Genomic DNA, 23,765 nt, shown 5'->3' with positions numbered 1-23,765 from the left:
TTCAGTTAAAGTGCCATAGGCATTGCTCCCAATAATCCCTGGCAATCTTAATGCTTATTATTTAATGGCCTTCAACCTCCTTCCCTCTCTCCATCATCAATATTGCACCCAGTGTTATCCCCAGAAAATGTTGCCAGCCAGGTGGCATTAAGGAGTAGCCAGGTAGGGGCAGTGTAATTACTTGCAATAATAATAATAATGAAAACATTTTCCACCCTTAAATTATTTATAAAAACCCTGGTGGTTATTGCCTACTTGCTGGCTGAACTGGACACCCTAATATTACTTTATAATTTTTGAATTCATTTTTTTATTCCTGGCTTTTCCAGTGCGAGGTCACTCTCTAACCCTTGCCCACCGAGTTAAAATACATGTGCAATGCTGCATACACTGTAAGGTGCACACAACTGACCATTCATGAGCAGAGCAGTGTGAAGTGAGACATACCTCCCAACTGTCCCTGCAGTGGGGACAAAGTCCTGACTGAGTGGGGCAGTCACCCAAACTCAGAACTGCCCCACCATAAATGTGACAGTTGGCAGACTGTCCTGCTCTCGCCTATCTGTTCTTGTGGCTGCTCACGTCTACTCAGTTGCTGTTTGCCTGGATCCTGGAATGTTGGGTCCCAGTTTGGGAAAAAGAATAGGTACATGATATAAGGAAAGTCTAGCAGTGAGTGTACTCTAAGCCTCCCTCTCACACACCAGCCCCGACTGTAAGTCAATAGAATCCACATTTACTTATTAGGCCTCCCCACCTGCAATCAGCCGATTGCTATTCTAAAAGTTTATTACATGGCAGTCTGTAATATCCATAACCTAATTTTCTTCTTTACTCCACCAGCGAAACTTTCACTTTATGTATGAAATTAAATATTCCAAATAATATTCTACTAACGTCTCTAGATGCCAATATATTGTAAATATTTTTGAAAGAAAACCTATTTCTGCTACATCACATACCAAAATTTTGCCCAGTTTAGGGGCTTGAGAAATAAATCAAGTCCATTAATACAACGCCCAACCAACACTCCCCCCTCCCTAAGCTACAGCCCCCCCATCTCCACAGACTTTCATCTGCCTGCTGCCTCCACAGTCTCTCCAGGTTAGGTGGTAATGCAGGCGTAGAGCGGATGTTCGCCGTCTGGTAGAGAGACGGGTGGTAAGTAAAGAAAAGCCAGGAAATAGGTCCTGCGGAGAACACTGACACCCTTTCCTTCGTAATTGGTCCCTCTTCCCTGGGACCCTCTGACCTATTCCCACTCCCCGTCAGATGTCTGATTTATTAGTTGTTCGCTGAAATCCCTTTCACTGTTGGGAATGTGAAATCCACCGGCCGGGATGAGAGGGGACTGATTTATCTGCTTAGCAAAGCAGATGGTGAGAAGAAACAGCCCCACATGGGTAAAGAATGAGATGGGTAGATGAAATGGGGAGAGAGAGTGAGGAGAAAATAAAGGAGAATATGACACAGAAGGTGGAAAACTACAATAGTAGATACATATTGTGGATATACATTTATTCTATTCTCTCCCTGACGCTCCATCCCCCCTGGCTTCTTCATACTTGGGACCATGTCCTTTCCTCCAGCATCCTGTCCCCTGGTACTCTCTCCTGGAACCCTCCTATCTGTCCTCCGAACCTAATCTCAGGCGGTTGAATGAAGGGGAGAGAGGGGAATCCTCACCCTATAATATGTAAAGTTTATTTTCCATCATGGCAGGGTCACTATTATGTAACCTGGCCATTAATCCTGTTACGCAGTTACTTCCCTCTTCTGGTCCGTTACCTGAACCTGCGGGTGACACCAGGAGGTATGGGGGAGAGACCTCCACCTTCAGAGAATACAATCTTCCGGACAGACTTTTCTATTTCCGCTGCTCTGGGATATGACTACAGATCTTATATGTAGATATAATTGTATCCAATGCACAGACCTAGTCTTATGTGTTGTGTTCACAGACAATGAGAAGCACATCTGTCTGAAAGATATACATTGTTATAGAGGTGAAGTTTAAGCAGAAGCATAACTGAGGGGAGAATCCCATGTTACATAGAACAGTCCCTTTGTTATCAATGCACATGGGACTTGTACAGCAGATTGGTGATCTGGCCATTGATCCGTTGTGTGATTGGAGGGATCAGTGTGTGTTATCATATCACCATATCAGGTCCCAATAATGGGTAGATATGTCAGTGTTTCCTTGTGTATGTGTGTGCATAGTTCCTATCTTACCCATATAATGTCATGCACAGTACATCATTTCTCAGAATGTACTGCTGAACACAGGGGTAGTACTTACCTCTGATCTAACCTGCAGAGAAACTGAACATACAATCATTGCCAAAAGTTTTGAGAATGACAGAAATATTAGTTTTCACAAAGTTTGCTGCTTCAGTGTTTTTAGACCTTTTTTTCAGATGTTGCTTTGGCATACTGAAGTAAAATTACAAGCATTTCATAAGTGTCAAAGGCTTTTATTGACAATTACATTAAGTTTATGCAAAGAGTCAATATTTGCAGTGTTGACCTCTGCAATTCGCCCTGGCATGCTGTCAATCAACTTCTGGGCCACATACTGATTGATGGCCGCCCATTCTTGCCTATTCAGTGTTTGATAGTTTGTCAGAATTTGTGGGTTTTTGTTTGTCCACCCGCTTCTTGAGGATTGACCACAGGTTCTCAATGGGATTAAGGTCTGGGGAGTTTCTTGGCCATGGACCCAAAATTTTGATGTTTTGACCCTCGAACCACTTAGTTATCACTTTTGCTTTATGGCAAGGTGCTCCATCATGCTGGAAAAGGCATTGTTCGTTACCAAACTGTTCTTAGATGGTTGGGAGAAATGACTCTTGGAGGATGTTTTTGTACAAGTTTTTATTCATGGCTGTGTTCTTAGGCAACATTGTGAGTGAGCCCACTCCCTTGGCTGAGAAGCAACCCCACACATGAATGGTCTCAGAATGCTTTACTGTTGGCATGACACAGCACTGATTGTAGTGCTCCCCTTACTTCTCCGGACACACGTTTTTCTAAATTCCCCAAACAATCTGAAAGGAGATTCATCAGAGAAAATGACTTTACCCCAGTCTTCAGCAGTCCAATCCCTGTACCTTTTGCAGAATATCAGTCTGTCCCTGATGTTTTTTCCTGGAGAGAAGTGGCTTCTTTGCTGGCCTTCTTGACAGCAGGCCATCCTCCAAAAGTCTTCACCTCACTGTGCGTGCCATTCCTGAGCAAGCTCTGCACTGGTGGTGCGCCGGTCCCGCAGCTGAATCAACTTTAGCAGATGGTCTTGGCGCTTGCTGGATGTTCTTGGGCCCCCTGAAGCCTTCGTCACAACTATTGAACCTCTCTCCTTGAAGTTTGATGATACGATAAATGGTTGATTTAGGTGCAACCTTACTAGCGCAATATCCTTGCCTCTGAAGCCCTTTTTGTGCAAATCAATGATGACTGCACATGTTTCCTTGCAGATAACCATGATTAACAGAGGAAGATCATTGATTTCAAGCATCACCCTCCTTTTAAAGCTTCCAGTCTGTTATTCTAACTCAATCAGCATGACAGAGTGATCTCCAGCCTTGTCCTCCTCAACACTCTCACCTATGTTAACGAGAGATTCACTGACCTGATGTCAGCTGGACCTTTTGTGGCATGGCTGAAATGCAGTGGAAATGTTGTTTTTGGGATAAAGTTGATTGTCATGGCAAAGAAAGACTTTTAAATTAATTGCATTTCATCTGATCATTCTTCATGACATTCTTGAGTATATGCAAATTACCATCATTAAAACATAAAAGGCAGCAGACTTTGTGAAAAATAATATTTGTGTTATTCTCAAAACTTTTGGCCATGACTGTAGTTGGTACAAAAGTATTATACTCTAGTGCAGCTCTGAGTCCCAGTGTTAGGTTAGCAGCCAGAATTATGAGGTGTGTGACCTAATTTTGCAATGAAAATGACAGTCTTTATTTTGTAACCGAATTGATCAGCAACAAACAATATACGCAGAGTATCAGATGCAGATGATCAGGCTCAAAATCATATGCAGATAGCTCTGCTATCAGCAGGCAGAAATGCAGGAGATTAACCCAAGTCAATAGACGTAGTACAGTGAAATGTCACAGTGTACTTATCAGCAGTGTATAAGAAAGTCCAGAGAATCCAAACTATTCTGAGACAGACCCAAAGTCCCCCAGAACAGCCGACCACAATAGCACTTAAAGTAGCTGTCACGAGCCATGGCAGTTCCCCTGGCCGGCACAACTCTCTGCCCCTGTGTGTCAGCGTCCCGGTCATCGTGGAGACGGCCGGGACGTCACTTCCGCTTCCTGCGTCTCGGTTGCCTGGCCAACAATCGGGACGCAATCTCCACGCTGTCGACGCACCCAGCCAGCTGTCAAACAGCCGGGTGCGCGCGCAGCATACTTAGTTAATTCTCAGCCTCAAGGGCTGATTTAGTGCAGGTGGGAACCTGCGTTTCTATTGGACAGCATGAGTATTTAAGGCAGGGAGAGGTTAGCCTCCCTGCCGGTTTTAGCGCTCAGTATCCTGTCTGCTTGCCTGCTCCTTTGCGGTTTGCTGAACTTTGGATTTTACTTCTGTGCTTTTGACCCTCTGCCTGGAACCTTGACCTTGATTGATTGATTGCTTGTTGCCCTGACCTTTGCTTTGTGACCCGGACCTCCTTTGATAGCTGCCGGTTCTGACCACGTTTCCTGCTTTGGACCCTTGACCATGGCCTGTTTCCTGACTATTCTTAATTCTACACCCCGCTACTCTGCGCTACGGTACGTTCATAAACCTGTACTTTGAGTATAAGACCTGGGGGCATCCGAGTACCTGTGAGCATAACGAGCTCTACGGGAAAGGCGGCTGCTATAGGTGAAGAGCTCTCCATCTGGTTCTACTAGTTTATAATAAGACCGTTAGCCGTAACAGTAGCACAAAAGTAAATGCAATTTCTTTTCTTCAATTGTTTTGAGTGGAATTGCACAACTGATCCTCACGATGCAGGCCGGAATGGATGTGGAGTAGACGTTGACAAGCAGAACAGGTTGTATTTGTGGTACACAGAAACGGTTTGCCTCATAAAAGCCAAGACAGCGAAACGTGCGTCGGTGTTTCACCATGGGAGCATTAATCATCATATTCATCTATTCCTCAATTCCATACTATTTACAATTACTTTAGCACTATAACATAGCATTTAAATGCGGCTATAAAAGCAAGGGCTTGGCATAGACTTTGCCGCGTTGACACATTACTGAAGTGATCGATTGTTTAACCCATATTATCAAAATGCCTTCTATCTAGTGGACAATAATATACAGCTGCTCTGGATGTAATACTATTTGGTGGATGTGGTGCCCTTCTAAATTCAGTACAGGGGGCCAATGATTGCTTGAATACAGTATCCAAATACTGATAATCTAACTACTTTATGAATACTGATACTTGATATATAAAATAATACCTCTAGACGCATATTCAGATGAAAAGCAAATCCTTCTTTATTGCGTGCATACACGGATGTCTAGTTCATACAAGTGGGAGCATACCTTCAGTATATATAGCCCATTGGCTTGCACTTATCCAAGCTTTATTGGTTATAATTAATTTCTACAGTGAACAAAGCATGCATTGGTACAAGATTGTGAACTTGTGCCCGTGGCATACAAATCCTATCATGACAAATGGTTAGACTTTTATTGCCTATTTAGAAATACATTTCCCTGGACACAGAACAACTGTTGACTCTTCTAAACATCATATCTAGAGCCCTATCCATAGCTGACATAAATGTAACTGTGAACATCCTATAATGCTAACTTATTCAAACTAATATGGCTTATACACGGAGTATCTTTGAGGTAGATAAGTGTATCATTATTCAGGATTCTTCCCTTCAGGCATGAATAACATCACAATATATAGTCATTAAACAGGAAGAAGCATATGTCTGACAACATTAAACACCAAGAAGGGACATTATCAGTCATAAGTTCATGGTGTCTACAGCACATTTTAATAAGCGTATGATATAAAATATTGTCCAAACCATTATCTTAGCTTTGGGTATCTATCTTTTATTTGCATTCAACTTCCATTATCCACTCTTCTCTCACATACTCTAACTACTTTATGAATGAATTATACCGTATTGATATCATAGCTAAACAATAATCACTTAATTCTTTTACTATACTAAGTCTTGCATGAATTATACTAACAAGTAAATAAACAAAAACCAACAAGAACACTGTGTATCATATTTGAGATATAAGTAATATCTGAATGAGAGGATTCACTGTATTATACTTTTTTTATCTTATATACTTATATATGGCTCCAAGTGTGTAATTTGAATACACTGTACACATACACACAATATATATTTTGATGTACTAATAAAGATTATTATTTGTAGTTATTTGTTGAACTTCTGATAATGTGCTGCATAACTGGAGCATAATGATATTTAGGTAATACTAAGATCAGTGCACCATTCCAGAATAAACACTTTTCTTTCTTCTTTTTTCTTCATGAATATAAGCAGACACAGGATAATACAGCACTAGAGCCAGGATCCTATCGCTAGAAGCAAACGCTATCAGATGGAGTGTCAGGACAGGCCTTAAATAGTGCAGACAACCATTCAGGATAATGCAGGTAACACACCTGCAATACAGCTCAGACTATTTAAAAGCAGAGAGCTCTCATACACAGGGTAACAAAATGCTAACACCCTGGATATGACCTACAGTAATACAATATCCATATGGCAACATTTCAGAAATACAGGCCACCGGTATTCTTTCCGATATGAGAGGGGCCAAGATGGCCTTGACCTTTATTATATAATATCTGGTTCCGTAATTGTGTCACAACATATAATTGCATTAGTGCCAGGATGGCTGCATTTTGGGGAGTGTAACGTATTGCCCCGTATGGTGGGAGGAGATGGTTGGATTGTGGGACTTTTAAACTATAAAGTGATTCTAAATTACAAAAACCAATGATACGGTACAATAAAGCAAATTAGAAATAGGGATTGTAGTCTGCAACAGAGCACTTCCTTGTATTTTTGGTTAAAATAGAAAAAGCCTGATATCTAATTCCTCAGTAAAGATTTAAGAAGCTGTGCGAGTAGCAGACCAGAGCAGGAACATCACCCCACTGCTTCCCACACAAATGCAGCTGTATTTACAGTTTACTGGAACCAGTATGGTGGTGTTTCTGAGCCGATCTGACACTTATCACAGGTTCCATCTAACTTCACGGAGCAAAGCTGTAACTCTCTTGGAGTGCATCTGCAAGCATTCAGCTCTCTGGTAATTAGCCCATCTGCCTCCCTTCCTCTCCTCATCAACTATTTTGCCTTCTTCCACTCTGTACCTTCCCACTTAGGAACCTCTAAATTGAATACTTATTCCCCTTTCTCATCCACCCTCAAATACTTAATTTGAATCCCTAAAATCCTCCACTTGCCTGTAGGTCTGGGACCCGTCCCACCTTCGTTCATCCTCCAGTAGAATCTTACCCAGTTACTGTCTTTATCATACTATCTGCAGCTATAGAATACCCGCTAACAGGCACTGTATGTTTGGGAGAGGGTGGCTGCAGAGTGTACGGCTCATTTACTAACGGGCAGAATATGAGGAGGGGCGTGGTACGTTTTTTAATGTAAATAAGTCATAAGACTGAGGGAACATTGGTACTGTCATTATTACTTGTGTCATATTGGTGAGATTGAATGATCTTACATTGTTATTTGTGTACATAGAAATATACTTTCCTGCATAAAGTGGGGGTGGAAGGAGCAAAATGTGCCCCCTTAATAGTAATGATATATGTCACATCCAGGGTGGTTTAAAATGTGTTCTTTCCTTTGTAGCCCCCTCTAACTTATCAACAATCCACACAATGCTCAATCTTCACCCCTGTAGCTCATTTTGATATCTCTTACTGAAACATGTGTAAGTGCACAATATGAGGAACATGTATTGGTGTAGGATTCAGTAAGGAACAACACATTCCTCCCACCTCCTGCCATCAGAAGATGTAACATTTGTACACACCCCATAACCCTGCAATCCTGATATATTTGTCTATGTGCTTCTTGTGTAATCTAGAACGTTTGCGCCAAACAAGTCACCATATGGGTGTGATATCCCTCTGCTGTGCTCTCTGTTCTTTTCTCCCCTGTGTGCTGGCCCATTCTGCTCTCCTGTGTGCTCCCCTTTTCCCCAGTAAGTAATAGTCACCACAGTATCAAATGATAGAAACATTTTAAAATTCTATACAGAATAACCAGAAAACACTGTAATGTAATAAAAAAAAAATTAATATGTTTTGTTCTAATAATTCACATCAACAAATCCAAACTAGAAGGTGTAATATTTCAGTGATAAAGCGTTAGATGTTCTATGGCCATTTAAAAGGATGACACCATAGACAGACTGATTCTATACAGGTAAAGGAACTGAGCTGATGTCTAATATCTATTATAATTTACTGTAGAGTGTACATTTTATAAATATACTGCAGTAATAGGCTACCTGGTACTGGTTGGTCACCTGTTCAGGTCTGGGAGGATCCTCCCCCCATAGAGGCTTGTCATTTCTAATACTCCCAGCTGCTCTTAAAATGAACTGATAGCTCGTGCTACTGATCCTGTGACGAGTGTTGTCCGCCAACACTCCAGGACACCTCTGCATCCTCTGTGCACCTCACACTGAGCAGAATGACTGTGGAATGATGACATTACCCCCAGTTCTGTGAGGTATGAGGAGAAAACACCAGCACCCCAGTGCATCGCCTGATAACTGGGATGAGATGATTGGTAGAGCTAGTTACCAGTGTATGGTTCGTAGCGTATAAGTGGAGAGTGCAGTTCCCGGAATGCAGAATTAGACAAATTATTATATTAGACGCATTATTTACAAATGTGAGCAATGTGTTAAGAATCTGTATTTGCTGGGGGAGGATAGAGTTCTTGGGACTCTATGTGTGATTTGTAATGTGGCAGCACACACAGAAATAAATACAGTCAATGACCAATGGGTCATATTTGCTAGTGTATATAAATAAATGTTTATTATATTTCTACAAATATACTTCATATTACTTACACAAAATAATGATTACACTGCTGCTGTCTAAAGTAAAGTCATTCAGGTTATCGTTGGGATAGAAATAGTAAGTTAAAATAAAAAAGAACAAGCAACACAAATTGTGGTGTTGGTACTTGGGAATAGTATGTAATACGGCACAAAAATAACCAAAATAAAAAAAGCTTCTCATCTAAAAATATTTTTAATATTATCCTAAAGTTACAATACAGTGGACTAGTGTCACACAACAACATATACATGAGTGATTCACACATCAGTGAAGGCACCAATATATAAATATCAATAGAGAAGCGTACAAAGTCCTATATTGTGTCACTCCTCTTGGAGAAGACATAATACCTGGTAGATATTCAGAGGCACCAGCCGTGTATTTAAAATGTATATAAATATATATATACCCCCTGCGGAAGTCAGATTGGCCCATGAATGACTGTATGAAATATGTTGGGTTTGTTTTTTCTCTTTGATTGTCCCTCTACCTGTTATCTTAATGCTGGTTTATTTGGGAGTGCTTTATGTTGGATGTAGGAGGAGTACCCTGTAATTTAAACCAGTACATCATCAGATAAGCGGGATTAATGTTTTTTTCGTTGTACGTGTATTACTTGTATGTTATGAATAAATTTATCCAGAATATATTACAACATTTGTGTTTCTTTCCTATTGGAATATATGTCTTTGTATCTGGAGCCCTCACCAAGAAGGAGCTTTGGAATCTCTCCAGAGATAATTCAGTTAAACCTGATTTATGATCTCCACATTGGTATAAGGCTAATTCACATTTTGGGATATTGACTGTTTTGATTTGCAAAATACTGCACTAATAGTCACCTGTTTTGTTCTGTTATTTCTGTTGTTACTCTGTATCTCGAATTAGAGTGTACTCCAAGATAAGATAATCAAAATACCTTACATGAGGACAGATCATTCTCAACAGTTTTCAAATGAGGCGTAATATTTATATTCATAAGATTAAAGTATAAAATATTATATATTTTTTAACAGGTGGATTAATGAGCAGGATTCCCTCTAACAGAAGAGGACACCCATAGATCAACATTCTATACTGAATATCTGAGTCACCCACAAGTTATATCGACTACAGAAGTCAGCTCTTATAAAACTTGAGGATTCCCACAAGCTATTTTCATTTTCTGCATATGAGAAGCCTTCTATAGCTTGTTACTCATTAAACACACAATGAGTCTCTCAGGAGAGAGACCATATCAATGCTCTGAGTGTGATAAAATGTTTACATTTAAGTCACAGCTGATCATACACCAGAGGATTCACACAGGGGAGAAGCCATTTTCATGTTCTGAATGTAGTAAATGTTATGTGTCCAATTCAAAATTAATCGTACACCAGAGGGTTCACACAGGAGAAAAACCATATTCATGCTCTGAATGTAACAAGTGTTTTACACAGAAGTCAGACCTTGTTAGACATCAGAGGAACCACATCAAAGAGAAGCCCTTTTCATGCTCTGAATGTGGGAAGTGTTTTAAAACTGATACCCACCTTGTTAATCATCTGAGGAACCACACAAGAGAGAAACCATTTCGGTGCTCTGAATGTAGCAAGGGGTTTAGTTGGAAGTCACGTCTTGTTAAACATCAGAGGGTTCACACAGGAGAAAAACCATTTTCATGCTCTGAATGTGGTAGATGTTTTAGTACCGATTCATTATTAATAGTACACCAGAGGAGACACACAGGAGAAAAACCATTTTCATGCTCTGAATGTAACAAATGTTTTACACAGAAGTCAGAACTTATTATTCACCAGATGTTTCACACAGGAGAGAAGCCATTTTCGTGCTCTGAATGTAGTAAATGTTTTAGGAGAAAAGCAGACTTAATCCTACACCAGAGGGTTCACACAGGAGAAAAACCATTTTCATGCTCCGAATGTGGTAGATGTTTTAGTACCGATTCATTTTTAATAGTACACCAGAGGAGACACATAGGAGATAAACCATTTTCATGCTCTGAATGTAACAAATGTTTTACACAGAAGTCACACCTTGTTACACATCAGAGGATTCACACCGGAGAGAAGCCCTTTTCATGCTCTGAATGTAGCCAGTGTTTTACCACTGATACACAGCTTGTTAGACATCTGAGAAGCCACACAGGAGAGAAACCTTCTCAGTGATCTGAATGTAGCAATTGTTTTATGCAGAAGTCAAATCTTATTGTACATCAGAATATTCACATAGTGTTAGAGATCGCGGCGGGCACCGCCGCGTCTCTCCTGTGGCTTCTGATGACGTCCCGGCGGTTGCTACGGCAACTGGGACGTCACTTCCGGTTTCCACGTCCCGGTTGTCTGGGCAACAACCGGGACGCTACAGGCTCCCTGGCGTGGCGCCCGGCCAGCTGGCCAATAGGCGGGCGTACACGCGCAAGTTCACTTAGTCAGTAGCCAATCATGGCTATCTGGAGGTTCAGGAGGCAGTGTCTTTTGGTGGTATGTTTTGCAGCTGAACTACATCGCTATTGGTCACCTGGTAATCAGCTGTTTGGTCACGCCTCTGGACACTTCTTGGGCTCTTCCCTGATTGGCTACCTGGACTGTTTAAGGCAATGAGGACTTAGCCTCATTGCCGGTTATAGCGTTCTGTCCTCAGTCCTGCTGCCTGCTTGTGCTATCTGTTTTGGTTCCTGCTACCTTGGATTTGACTACCCGTGTTTTGACCCCTGCTTGTTATTGGACCTGTGACCCTTCTCTTCTGACCTTGACCTTTTGCCTGGAATTCGGATTTTGCTTCTCTGCCTGTGAGTTTGACCCTTCGCTTGCCTTTGGATATTGCATCTGTGCTTGTGACCTTTTGACCTAGGATTCTCCTTATACTACAGTCCACCAATCACTCCACTTCTGGGAACTCCTTTAAGTCAGTATACGTTACTCGACCCTCAGTCGGCCTGCAGCCCAGTCTGTCCCCACCACTAGGGGCTCCAGCGAACACCTGGCCTTCAGAGTAGTTCCCGAGTTTCACTGTACTGACTTGGGAGTTCCTAACACATAGGAGATTAATAATTTTCGTGTTTTGAATGGGATTATTGTGTTTTCCAAAAGTCAGATCTTGTTAAACATCAGAGAATTCACATAAGAGAAAAAAAAAATATCTTTGCTCTGAGTGTAACAAATGTTTTACACAAAAAGTATCACTTCTTATCAGAGAATTCACAGAAACAAGTAATTTGGTTCTGAATAGAGCATGTATTTAATAAGCAAGTTAATCACCATAATATTCACATGGTATAAATTTCAATTTACTGAATGTGGGAAATGTTTTAGGTAAAATAAAAGCCTTTTAGATGGGAAGGACTGGCAAAGATACTTTGGGCATTTTCCCCCTGTGATGGTCTCCTTGTAAGCCAGAGCGGCTGTATGCCAACCAACAATGATGGAGGAGTCCCAAGGAGGGCATGTGGTTTATTAAGCTACTAATGAAGATCTTTAATAGGTTCTTATTTTAAAATACTAGCACATTTAAAGTATACAGGTCTCTTACACAGAGTGTAGGTAATTTACAAAGTGCATTTGATTCATTTTGAAAACCTATTAAATAATCATGAGAGGGACTGGTAATAGGGACTACAACCATATCACTTTCTTCCTTTCCTCCCACTTCCTCCTTGATCCTCTTCATTCTGGTTTTTAGTTCTTCCACTTCAATGAAACCGCTATCACCAAGGTATCTAATGACATCCTAACTGGCAAATCTAAGGGTCTTTTACTCTGCTTTTCTTTCTATACCTCTGCAGCATTTGACACCGTTGACTGCCCTTTCCTCCATCAACCCTCCACTTCATTAGCTTCCATGAGACTGCCCTTACATGGTTCAACTCCTACTTCATCAACAACTCCTTTTGGGTCTCTATTCCCTCCTCTCCCACTACCTGTCAGCATCCCCCAAAGGATCTGTTCTCACCCCCCCCCCTCCCCTCCACTTTCCTCTGTGATATTAGCAGCTATTTTGGCCTCCATAACCATCTCTATGCTGCCGACACCCAAGCAAGACCCTCTTTCCAAGGACTTTCCTTATGTAATTTTGTGGGTTGTAATTATGTAAGCTTGCTGTCTGTACTTATGTCATTTTATAGCTTATGTAGATATTTTACTTTATTTTGCTGTTTGTCAAATTCCTTCTGGTGCCTTTTGATAATTATAATATTTCACATGGAGATTTTGTGTCTATCAACTTTTTTTATTACATTGCTTGGAGTTCAACAAGGAGGCCTAATATTTGTCCCATTTAAAGTATAGGATGAGACCTGATCTCCTCCAACTCTAAGCTGGTGCAAAGCTTGGCTCCTTTTTCAGACTGAAAATGACCGTGCACCTTGAGCCGCAAAATTAAATCTCGTCTCTGGTCTGCAAAACAATGTGCACTGGTATGCTTACTCTGTACTGTGTAAATAACACCCTCACTCCGCTCAGCTCCTCTCCTTGGCTTGTGCAGTCTTCTGCAGACACTCTTTATTACTGTGTAAACTCATGCAACTTGTTGGAAATTAGGTGCACTTGCTTAAAATGAAGGCAGTCGCTGAGCTGAAAGCTGCATTTGTGCTCCACAGTTAACGATTTGCTATTAGTGACACCCTCTTGTTCATTTAATAATGGTTCAAATACAATTGGGTCAACCTAATAACAGTATATTAGTTGACAAATGAATGTTCTTTTATTTTGCAGAAGTTACTCAATATACACTATGTGGACAAAAGTGTTCAACGCTTGACCGTTACACCTACAAGGACTGAAATGACATTGTATTCAAATACATACGAGGTATGTCTATTAAATAACGAGACTGTGATTGCACCTAGTAAACAAAGCAGTCTGAACCTGCATGACAAGCTGCAACACTCTATGATGATCGGTTGATTGTGAGTCGCCATTTAGTTTGGTTGTGTTTTCTGTAGAGTGCCGAAAAAAGTTTAAAAGTTGAACAACGTGTCAATTTGAAATTTTTAGTAAAATTGCACAAAACACCAACAATGCTTACTACGTCCTATGGGAATGACTTCCTGTCTCGTGCGCGTGTGTTTGAATGGCACAAGAGATTTAGTGAGGGACATGAGAATGTCGAAGATGATGAACGCCCTGGACGACCTTGCACTTTAAGAACCGAAGAAAATGTAGAAAAAAATCAGATTGTTCGAAAAGACCGCCGACTCAGTGTTCAAATGATAGCTGAATCCGTGAACATTGATGAAGACACCATATGGAAAATCTTGCGTGAGGATTATAACATGACGAAACTTTGTGCAAAGATGGTCCCAAGGGTTCTCACACCAGAGCGTAAAGAACGTTGCAAGGAATGTTGTGTTGACATTCTGCATCAACTTGACACATACAAACCTGTTTCATTAAGTAATCTCTTGTGATGAGACCTGGGTCTTCCAGTACGATCCTGAAACCAAAAGACAGTCAATGCACTGGAAAACACCGTCATCACCAAGAATAAAAAAAGCTTGTCAAAATTCAAAGCGATGCTCATTGTTTTTTTTCAATATCAAGGGTGTAATGTTGGAAGAATGGGTTCCAGAATGCACAACAGTTAATCAGCATTATTATAAGGAAGTTTTGCAAAAGCTGAGAGAAAAAGTCAGAAAGAAACGGCCGGAACTGTGGAAAAACGGTTTCTTTCTTCACCAGAACAATGCGCCTGCTCACACAGCACTTTCTGTGAAGCAGTTTTCGTCGGACAAACACATTACTACACTTGAACAACCTCCATATTCGCCCGATTTAACACCTTGCGATTTTTATCTTTTCCCAAAATATAAATCAGTGCTTAAAGGGACACATTATGAGTCAGTTGATGCTGTAAAGAAGAAAATGGCAGATATGTTTAAACAAGTGACAGAAATTGATTTGCTCCATGCCTTCCACCAGTGGTAAACAAGACTACAGCGATGTATTAGTGCAAATGGGGAGTATATTGAAGGGGACAAACATCAAATTTGTAATACCAATAAATAAAGGTGAGTTATTTAATCAGTCTCGTTATTTAATAGACATTCCTCGTATACTTTAATATGGAGTTGGTTCCCCATTTGCAGTGATAACAGCATCCACTCTTCTTGGAAGGCTTTCCACAAGATGTGGGGGTGATTCTGTGGGAATTTGTGCCCATTCATTCTGTACAGCATTTATGAGGTCAGGCACTGATGTTGGACGAGAAGGCTTGCAGTCAACATTGCAGTTCATCCCAAAGGTGTTCGATGGGGTTGAGGTCAGGGCTTTGTGTGAGAAAGTCCAGATTTTCCACAACAAACTCATCAAACCATGTCTTTGTTGTCCTTTGTGCACTGGGGCACGGTCATGTTGGAATTGAAAAGGGTCTTCCCCAAACTGTTTCCACAAAGTTGGAAGCATAGTATTGTTAAAATGAAGCATTAAGATTGCCCTTCGCTGGAGATAAGGGGCCTAGCCCAAACCCTGAAGAACCCATACCATTATCCCTTCACCAAACTTCACAGATGGCAAAATGCAGTCAGGCAGGTAATGTTCCCCTGGCAACCGCCAAAATCAGACTCTCCCATCTGTCTGCCAAACAAAAGCGTGATTCGTCACTCCACATAACATGTTTTAACTGCTCCACAGTCCAGTGTCTGTGTCCTTTACGCCACTCCATATGCTTGGCATTGGTCTTGGTGATGTGAGGCTTGCATGCAGCTACTCGGCCATGGAAACCCATTTTATTAGGCTACCGTCGTACAGTTTTTGTGCTCACATTAATGCCAGTGCAAATTCGGAACTCTTCAGCTATGGAATCAGCAGAGCGTGTGCGACTTTTACGCACTATGCGCCTTAGGAGTCGTCGACCCCGCTCTGTGATTTTACGTGGTCTTCCGCTTCATGTCCGAGTTGCTGTTGTTCCTAAACGCTTTCACTTTCTAATAATATCACAGTTGACTGTGGAAGGGATGAAATTTCACGAACCATTTTATTGCAAAGGTGGCACCCTATAACAGTATCACACTTGAAGTCACTGAGCTCTTCAGAACGTCCCACTTTGTATCACAAATGTTTGCAAATGGAGACTGCATGGTTAGGTGCTTGATTCTATTTATACACCTCTGGCAACGGTTCTGATTAAAACACCTCAATTCAATAATTAACAGGTGTGGCCAAATACATTTGTCCATATAGTGTATATCTGCTAACATAATAATATGGTATTTTAGGTTGCAACTTATGATAACGAAATGTACCCCCCGTCATGGGAAAAAGTGAAATTGTGTTAGGTCTACTTGGCTGTAGGCCTGATACTGAGAGATGTTGAGTGGGCCTATAAATGGGGTGATATTATTGGTTAAAAGTCTTGAATGACGCATTTTTCTACATATGATTTGTGGTTTTAAGCTATGAAAGGCATGTAAAATTAATTAATCATTACCATTGCTCATTTTGCTTTTGAATCGTCTGTACAAAATAAACCATCTTATTCTGAAAAGACTTCGTCCTTGTATATTTTCCATAACAAACCGTAAATCAAATCAGTCTGGAAGACCTGTAGCCAGCATCACGTAGGAGGGAAATTAGGCACCGCTGCAGTTTATGGTCCCAGATGAGGCTTAAAAAACAACGAATTCCTGTCTCCCCTAGGGCAGTGGTTCCCAAACTTAGTCTCCATAATTTTTTCAAGGCACCCCCTCCAAAATAATTACCAACCAGTCCCGTTTTATAAGTAGTTGGGTCAAAATATTGTAATAAGTATTTAGGTCAGGACAGAAAAACTTAGTAAGTTGTTTGCAAAAATAATACACATAAATACAAGGGAAAAGAATATTTTTATATATTTTTTCAATTCTATTTCTGTCAAAGAATAATTTACAGCTAATATTAAGAGGAATAAGATCAAACAAAATAAAATGTACAAAAATCACACTGTGCCCCTTTATCTTCATGCTGTGTGCTCCTTCATCTTCACACTCTGTGTCCCTTCATACTTACACTCTGTGCCCCTTCACTCTCACACTCTCTGCCCCTTCATCCACACAATCTGCACCCCTTCATCCACACAATCTGCACCTCTTCATCCACACAATCTGCACCCCTTTATTCACACAATCTGCGCCCCTTCATCCACACACGCTGTGCCCTTTCACATACACACTCTGTGGCCCTTCATCCACACACTCTGTGCCCTTTCATCCTCACACTGTACCCCTTCATCCTCACACTCTGTGCCCCTTCACCATCACACTCTGTGCCCCTTCATCCTCACACTCTGTGCCCATTCACCATCACACACTGTGCCCTCCTTCATCCACACACTCTGTGCCCTACTTCATCCACACTCTGTTCCCTCCTTCTAGTACTTCTCTTCCTTTTGAAGAATGTTTCCCTCATGTACCTTGTTCAAACCTTTGATATATTTGAAAGTTTCTGTCATGTCCCCCCTTTCCCTTCTCTGCTCCAAACTACATATTAAGTTATTTTAGTCTTTCCGGGTAAGTTTTGTGCAGTAGGCCATGCACCATTTTAGTTGCCCTTCTTTGTACATTTTCTAATGTATTTATATCCTTCTGGAGATATGGCCTCCAAAATTGAACACAGTATTCTAGATGAGGCCGTACCAATGACCTATACAGTGGCATTACTTCTTTCTTTCTTTAACTGATTCCTCTCCCTATGCAAACAAGCATCTGACTTGCCTTCCTCATTGCTTTGTTGCATTGCTTACCTGCCTTTATGTCACCTGAAATAGTGACTCCTAGATCCCTTTCCTCCTCAGTAGTTTCCATTATAGTGCTATTAATACTATATTTAGTCTTTGGGTTCTCGAGACCCAAGTGCATGATTTTGCATTTTTTGGCATTAAACTGTAGTTGCCACTGTCTTGACCATTCCTCTAGTTTACCTAGATCATCAATCATTTGTTTTACCCCTCCTGGTGTGTCTACCCTGTAGCATAGCTTTGTGTCATCTGCTAAAAGAGATACTTTCCCTTCAATACCATTTGCAATGTCTCCAATAAAGATATTAAAAAGCACTGGTCCAAGTACAGATCCTTGGGGTAATCCACTGGTAACCGTTCCCTCCTGTGAATGTACTCCATTTACTATAACTCTCTGTTTTCTATCCGGCAACCAAGATCTTATCCATTAAACCATCTTTGAATCCAATCCCAAGCTTTCAAGTTTATTTAACAGTCTGCCATGTGGGACAGTGTCAAAAGCCTTACTAAGGTCTAGATTAGCTACATCTACAGCCCACCTTTATCTATTACTTTAGTCACCCAGTCAAAAAAGTCAGTAAGATTTGTTTGACATGATCTCCCCCAGTAAATCCATGCTGTTTGGGATTCTGCAAGTTACTGGATTTGAGATATTCTACAACTCTTTCTTTTAAGAGTGTTTCCATCAATTTCCCTACTACTGATGTTAGGCTCACTGGTCTGTAGTTGCTCGTCTCTTCCACTTTTGTGTAGTGGAACTACATTCACTCTTTTCCAGTCCTCTGGAATTACTCCTGTAGCTAGTGACTGATTGAATAATTCTGTTAATGGTGTTACCAGCACCCCTTTAAGCTCTTTTAGTATCCTTGGATGTATCCCATCTGGCCCCATTGATATATCCACTTTCAGTTTTGAGAGCTCTGTTAGGACCTTCTCCTCTGTAAATGTACTTGTATCTACCTCATTTTTATGAGTATACTTGTAACTTACCTGTGGTCCCTTCCCTGCTCTTTCTGTAGTGAACACTGAGCAAAAATAATTAATAAGGTGATCAGCTATTACCTTGTCTCCATTAACAAGACCCTCACTCTCTGTCTTTAGACTTATCATTCCTCCTTTTGTTTTTCTTCTTTCACTTATATACCGAAAAAAAGTTTTTTCCCCTTTACCTACTGACTGGGCCATATTCTCATCAGCTTGTGCCTTCGCTCATCTGATTACCTTCTTAGCCTCCTTCTGTCTAACAAGATACACCTCTTTGTCTTCATTATTCTGAGTCTACTTATATTTCCTAAAGGCCATCTGTTTTTTCTTTCACAATACTTGCTAGTTCTTTTGCAAACCACACTGGCTTCTTTTTCTTGTTTTTCCTAAACCTTTTGATACAAAGGTCTGATGCTTTTAATATTGCATTTTTTCCACCTCTCCTGCACTCGTTTCAAGTTCCTCCACTCTGCCAAAGAGTCACTTACACATTTTCCCATCTCTACAAAGTCAGCCTTCCTAAAATCTAACACCTTAGTTTTTGTGTGGTATGAGTCGGTCTCTGTCGTTATACTAAACCATACTGCTTGATGGTCACTGGATCCAAGGTTCTCACCCACAGTTACATCAGATATTCTGTCACCATTTGTAAGAATTAAGTCTAATATTGCGTCTTTACTAGTGGCCTCCCTCACCATTTGCATTAGGGATGCTCCTTGCAAGGAATTCAGAATGTCCCTACTTCTAGTGGAACTTGCACAAGACCCCTCCCAGTTCACATAAGGTAGATTAAAGTCTCCCATGATTATTACCTCTCCTTTTAAAGCCATTATATTGATGTCCTGCAGTAAGTTCCTGTCCAGTTCTTCTTCCTGACCTGGTGGTCTATAGATCACTCCAGTACGAAGAATAGGCTTGTCCCCCGTTTCTGTGGTCACCCAAAGGGCCTCAGTTTTTTCTTTAGTACTTTGTATTGAAGTATTATTTATGTTTTTTTGTCACATACATTGCTACCCCCTCCTCTGATTCTTCCCACTCTGTCCTTCCTAAATAAAGTATATCCCGGTAGAGCTATGTCCCAGTCATGATTTTCATTTCACCATGACTCTGTAATGGCCACAATATCCAGATCATCCCTTGTCATTAAAGCAATTAGTTCTGGAATTTTATTTCCTTTGCCTCCACCATTAGCACACATAGCTCTAAGAATTTTGTGTGTGCATCTTCTGTTCCTATCTTCTATATTTATCTCTCTCTCTGTTTATTATGTTTTGATCTGCATTGTCTTCTGTTGCTGTGGATATGTTTCCTGTACTACTAGCCTGCAGAAATACCTCTTGGTTGGGGGAACAGATTGTTTTATTCCTATTTAGAGTAGATGCAGCCTGAATATGAAGTCCTGTAACCAGGGATGGGCGCAAGTGTGGATGAGAGAAGCATGAATTATAGTTCTTGCAGTGTCTTGGCAACTACTGGTAAACACAATGGCCCTATCTAAGGATAATGCCCCCTGTAGTTGTGAGAGTGAGTGACGCTCAATTGTGGAGTGAGGAGTTCTGTACTATGTATCTGAGGGCATCAAGTGCAAAGTGACGAGAGGAATCTTTTTATCCCTCGCAGGATCTCAGTGTGAATCCTGAGCATGTAACCACTACGAGATGGGGACAGTACAGAGTACTGCTAATATGATCTGTATATGATTTAGAGGTTGAAAGCGCGGATGCTCACGCAGAGAGGTACTTATCCAGGAGAGCATCCTAGGCCAACCATCACTAAAATGAATCAATTGTAATAAATGTTTTTTGGTGATCGACCTATTTGGGAACACATATATTATAATAAACATATCCGTGCTGAGGGTCATTTGTTTCTCTTTTGAGGTAAGTTAGTGGAAGCCAAAATAAGCAACTCTAACTCTGCAGTGTACAAGTGACGTAGAAAGTGTCAGTCCCACAATGTTTGAGTGGTAGCTCTTGAGCCAAGTGTTGTACTACAGTGTAATTAATGTAATGATGTGATGTCTAGTGCAAACATAACATGATGAAACAATGCACACATTCTTTTACATCATTAGTAACGGTGCACCATTTCATCTTCTGCATTTGCATGACTAATATAAATTATATTTATGGGCATAAACTGCAGCTATAACCAGATATGCTTCTAATGACGTCTCATCGTGTTACATGTGTGTACCAGAGTGTTATTCCTCTCAACAGTCTGTCACATATGTAGCTGAGTGGTATACATCTCATCATCGCATCATGTGTGTAGCAGATTGTATCCTACTCGTCAGAACATCAGACATTGGTAGCAGAGTGTTATCCCTGTCATCAACATGTCACGTGTTATCCCTCTTATCAGCATGTTACATGTTATTCCTCTCATTAGCATGTCACACTTGTAGCAGTTATCCCTCCCATCAGCATGTCACTCGTGTGTAGCAGTGTTAGGCCCTTAATTAGTGCATTACACGTATGTAGCTGAGATTTACCTCATGAACATGTCACATGTGTAGCAGAATACTATTCCTCTCATTTGCATGTCACGTGTGTAACAGTTTTATCCATCTCATTAAGTCACGTGCGTAATAGTTTTATCCATCTCATTAAGTCACGTGTGTAATAGTTTTATCCATCTCATTAAGTCACGTGTGTAAAAGTTTTATCCATCTCATTAAGTCACGTGTGTAATAGTTTTATCCATCTCATTAAGTCACGTGTGTAGCAAAGTAGCAAAAATAAATCTTCACCATATATGTATTCATGTTTGTAGGGAGAACAATGATGAAAATGATTGTTATTTTCTGTATTTTAAAATGTGTTGATGAGAAGGAGCATTGTAAGTACAATTTATGTTCCTTTTTTATTTTTATGTATAGAGCACACAGGGATATAGTCATAGGGGTATATTTACTAAACTGCAGGATTTAAAAAGTGAAGATGTTGCCTATAGCAAACGATCAGATTCTAGCTGTCATTTTGTAGAATTTACTAAATAAATGATAACTAGAATCTGATTGGATGCTATAGGCAACATCTCCACTTTTTCAAAACCCGCAGTTTAGTAAATATACCCCATAGTATTATTAAAGCCTACATTCTGCTAACGTCAACCACCCATATTGTTTCATTGAGACCCTCTGGATACAGAATGCAAAGACTATGGGCCTGTTTCATTAAGGATCTTAAATGAAGAGGTATCTTATCTCAGTCTCCTGGACAAAACCATGTTACAATGCAAGGGGTGCAAACTAGTTTTCTGTTTTGCACATAAGTTAAATACTGACTGTTTTTTCATGTAGCACACAAATATCAACTTTAAATTTCAGTGTACAAATAAGCTATCAAGTATTTGTGTGCTACATGACAAAACAGTCAGTATTTAACTTATGATCCTTAATGAATCAGGCCCTATGTTTCATGTTTCCAGAAGGCCTCTCTATGGCACAGGTGATGGTACATACACCCTTCCCCCCAGGTGTGGGGGCAATATGCCCAATCGCTATAAGTTCTTTAGAGCTGCCTTGATGTTGTTGCTTAAAATGTCTTTCCATGGTCACCCCATTTATAATATTTCTACAATGCTCAAGGAATCCTTTGTTAAATTGCTAAATGGTTCCCTCTACGTATTGCATTTTGCAACTGTCCTCTAAAAAGTTGATTGCATAATTGGTCTGGCACATCAGAGATTTATTTCATTTAGTATAGCATAAAAATGTAGTAACTTTGCACCTTGGCAAAACCACATTGCATTGGAGAGGTGAATTTAAAATGTGGGGACCAATTTATAATTGGGGTAGGGCATGTCCTTGATCAACTTTAAGGGTCAGACTCAATTAGCTGCGGTGTTCTGAGGAACATCGCGGCTGCGCATTTTTACCATTTATATAGTAAAAAGTAACGCTCACTATGGGGCACGAGCAAAAGTGAGCGGATATTTCACTACAAGAAATCACTGCGTAGTGTCTCGCTGGCGTTCCGGGACACTACGCAGCGATTTGTTTTTAAATTGAATTTGCCCCTATATTTCAGTGTAGAAAAAAAAGCTATCAAGTATTTCTGTGCTACATGGAAAAAGAGCCAGTATAAACTAATTTGCACCCCTTGCATTGTACAATGGTTTGTCCAGGAGAAAATGTACTCCTTTTTTTTTTTGCTTTCCTTTCCGTAATGAATACGGTGAATCCCAGAGTGTCTACACCTACAGCATCCCAAAACCTGTGGTACTAGTCGCTGACTGGGAGACACTCTTAAGTCTGTAGTTGCCTTTCTTCATTTGAAAATGATCAAAGGTCTATTCTCAATATTTTGTTTGAAAACATTAGTATATGAAAGTGTTTCTTTATTATCTAATTTTATTTGCAAATCTGTTATAACTGGAAATAGAGGAAAGTGATATTTCTGTAGGTTTGTTAGTTTTATTTTGCTTTGGTAGTTAATAAAATGTTTCTATCTGGCTTTTCAGATTCCAAATATGCCGGACTTAGGAATACTTCTCTATATTCCTTTTCTTTAAATGTTTCTAATATAGTTAAGCCTTAAAAAGACTGTATGATTGAAACACATCAGTGGAGACGCACGAGTTATAGACTGTTAGTGTGGGGAATAAAAAAGACAAATCGTTCCCAGCACTAATATCTAAAGTTGCAATTGGACACACATTATCTGGATTTATTAAAAGTGGAAGTACACATAAAGGATCTTCATGTGAGATTATTGAAATTCTTCAAGACAAGAATCAGAGGAATCCTGATATCCCGCTTACCAGTTCCAGCAGGGTAGAGAATTGTTTACAAAGTTCATTTTCTAGGAATCCACATGAGGTTTATTGCTCAACTAGTTTCTTTATTTCTTCATTTTCCTAATACTGAACTGCATTTGGAAAGGTGTTAGTAGTTGAGTTTCAGTTTACATGAAAATAAATGAAATTGAAGGAAGATA

General features: G+C 40.3%; 1 protein-coding gene across 4 annotated transcripts in view; it reads left to right on the top strand.

Annotated features, from left to right (window-relative positions):
- Window positions 1-23,765, top strand: part of LOC142151200 (uncharacterized) — a 31,505-nt gene extending 7,740 nt beyond the window's left edge. For 2 of the 4 annotated variants that reach the window (XM_075206569.1, XM_075206570.1), the window contains exon 3: window positions 10,146-16,611. In XM_075206569.1, the coding sequence (XP_075062670.1) occupies window positions 10,341-11,297 (957 nt within the window). In that variant the 5' untranslated portion in view covers window positions 10,146-10,340 and the 3' untranslated portion in view covers window positions 11,298-16,611. Of the gene's footprint in view, window positions 1-10,145; window positions 16,612-23,289 lie in introns of those variants that run through there. The other 2 variants (XR_012691160.1, XR_012691161.1) reach the window with 2 other exon arrangements.

Source organism: Mixophyes fleayi, chromosome 4 (assembly GCF_038048845.1).
Source record: "Mixophyes fleayi isolate aMixFle1 chromosome 4, aMixFle1.hap1, whole genome shotgun sequence".
Lineage (NCBI taxonomy): Eukaryota > Metazoa > Chordata > Amphibia > Anura > Limnodynastidae > Mixophyes > Mixophyes fleayi.
Note: the sequence above shows the minus strand (reverse complement) of the source record. Positions and strands in the feature narration are given on the sequence as shown.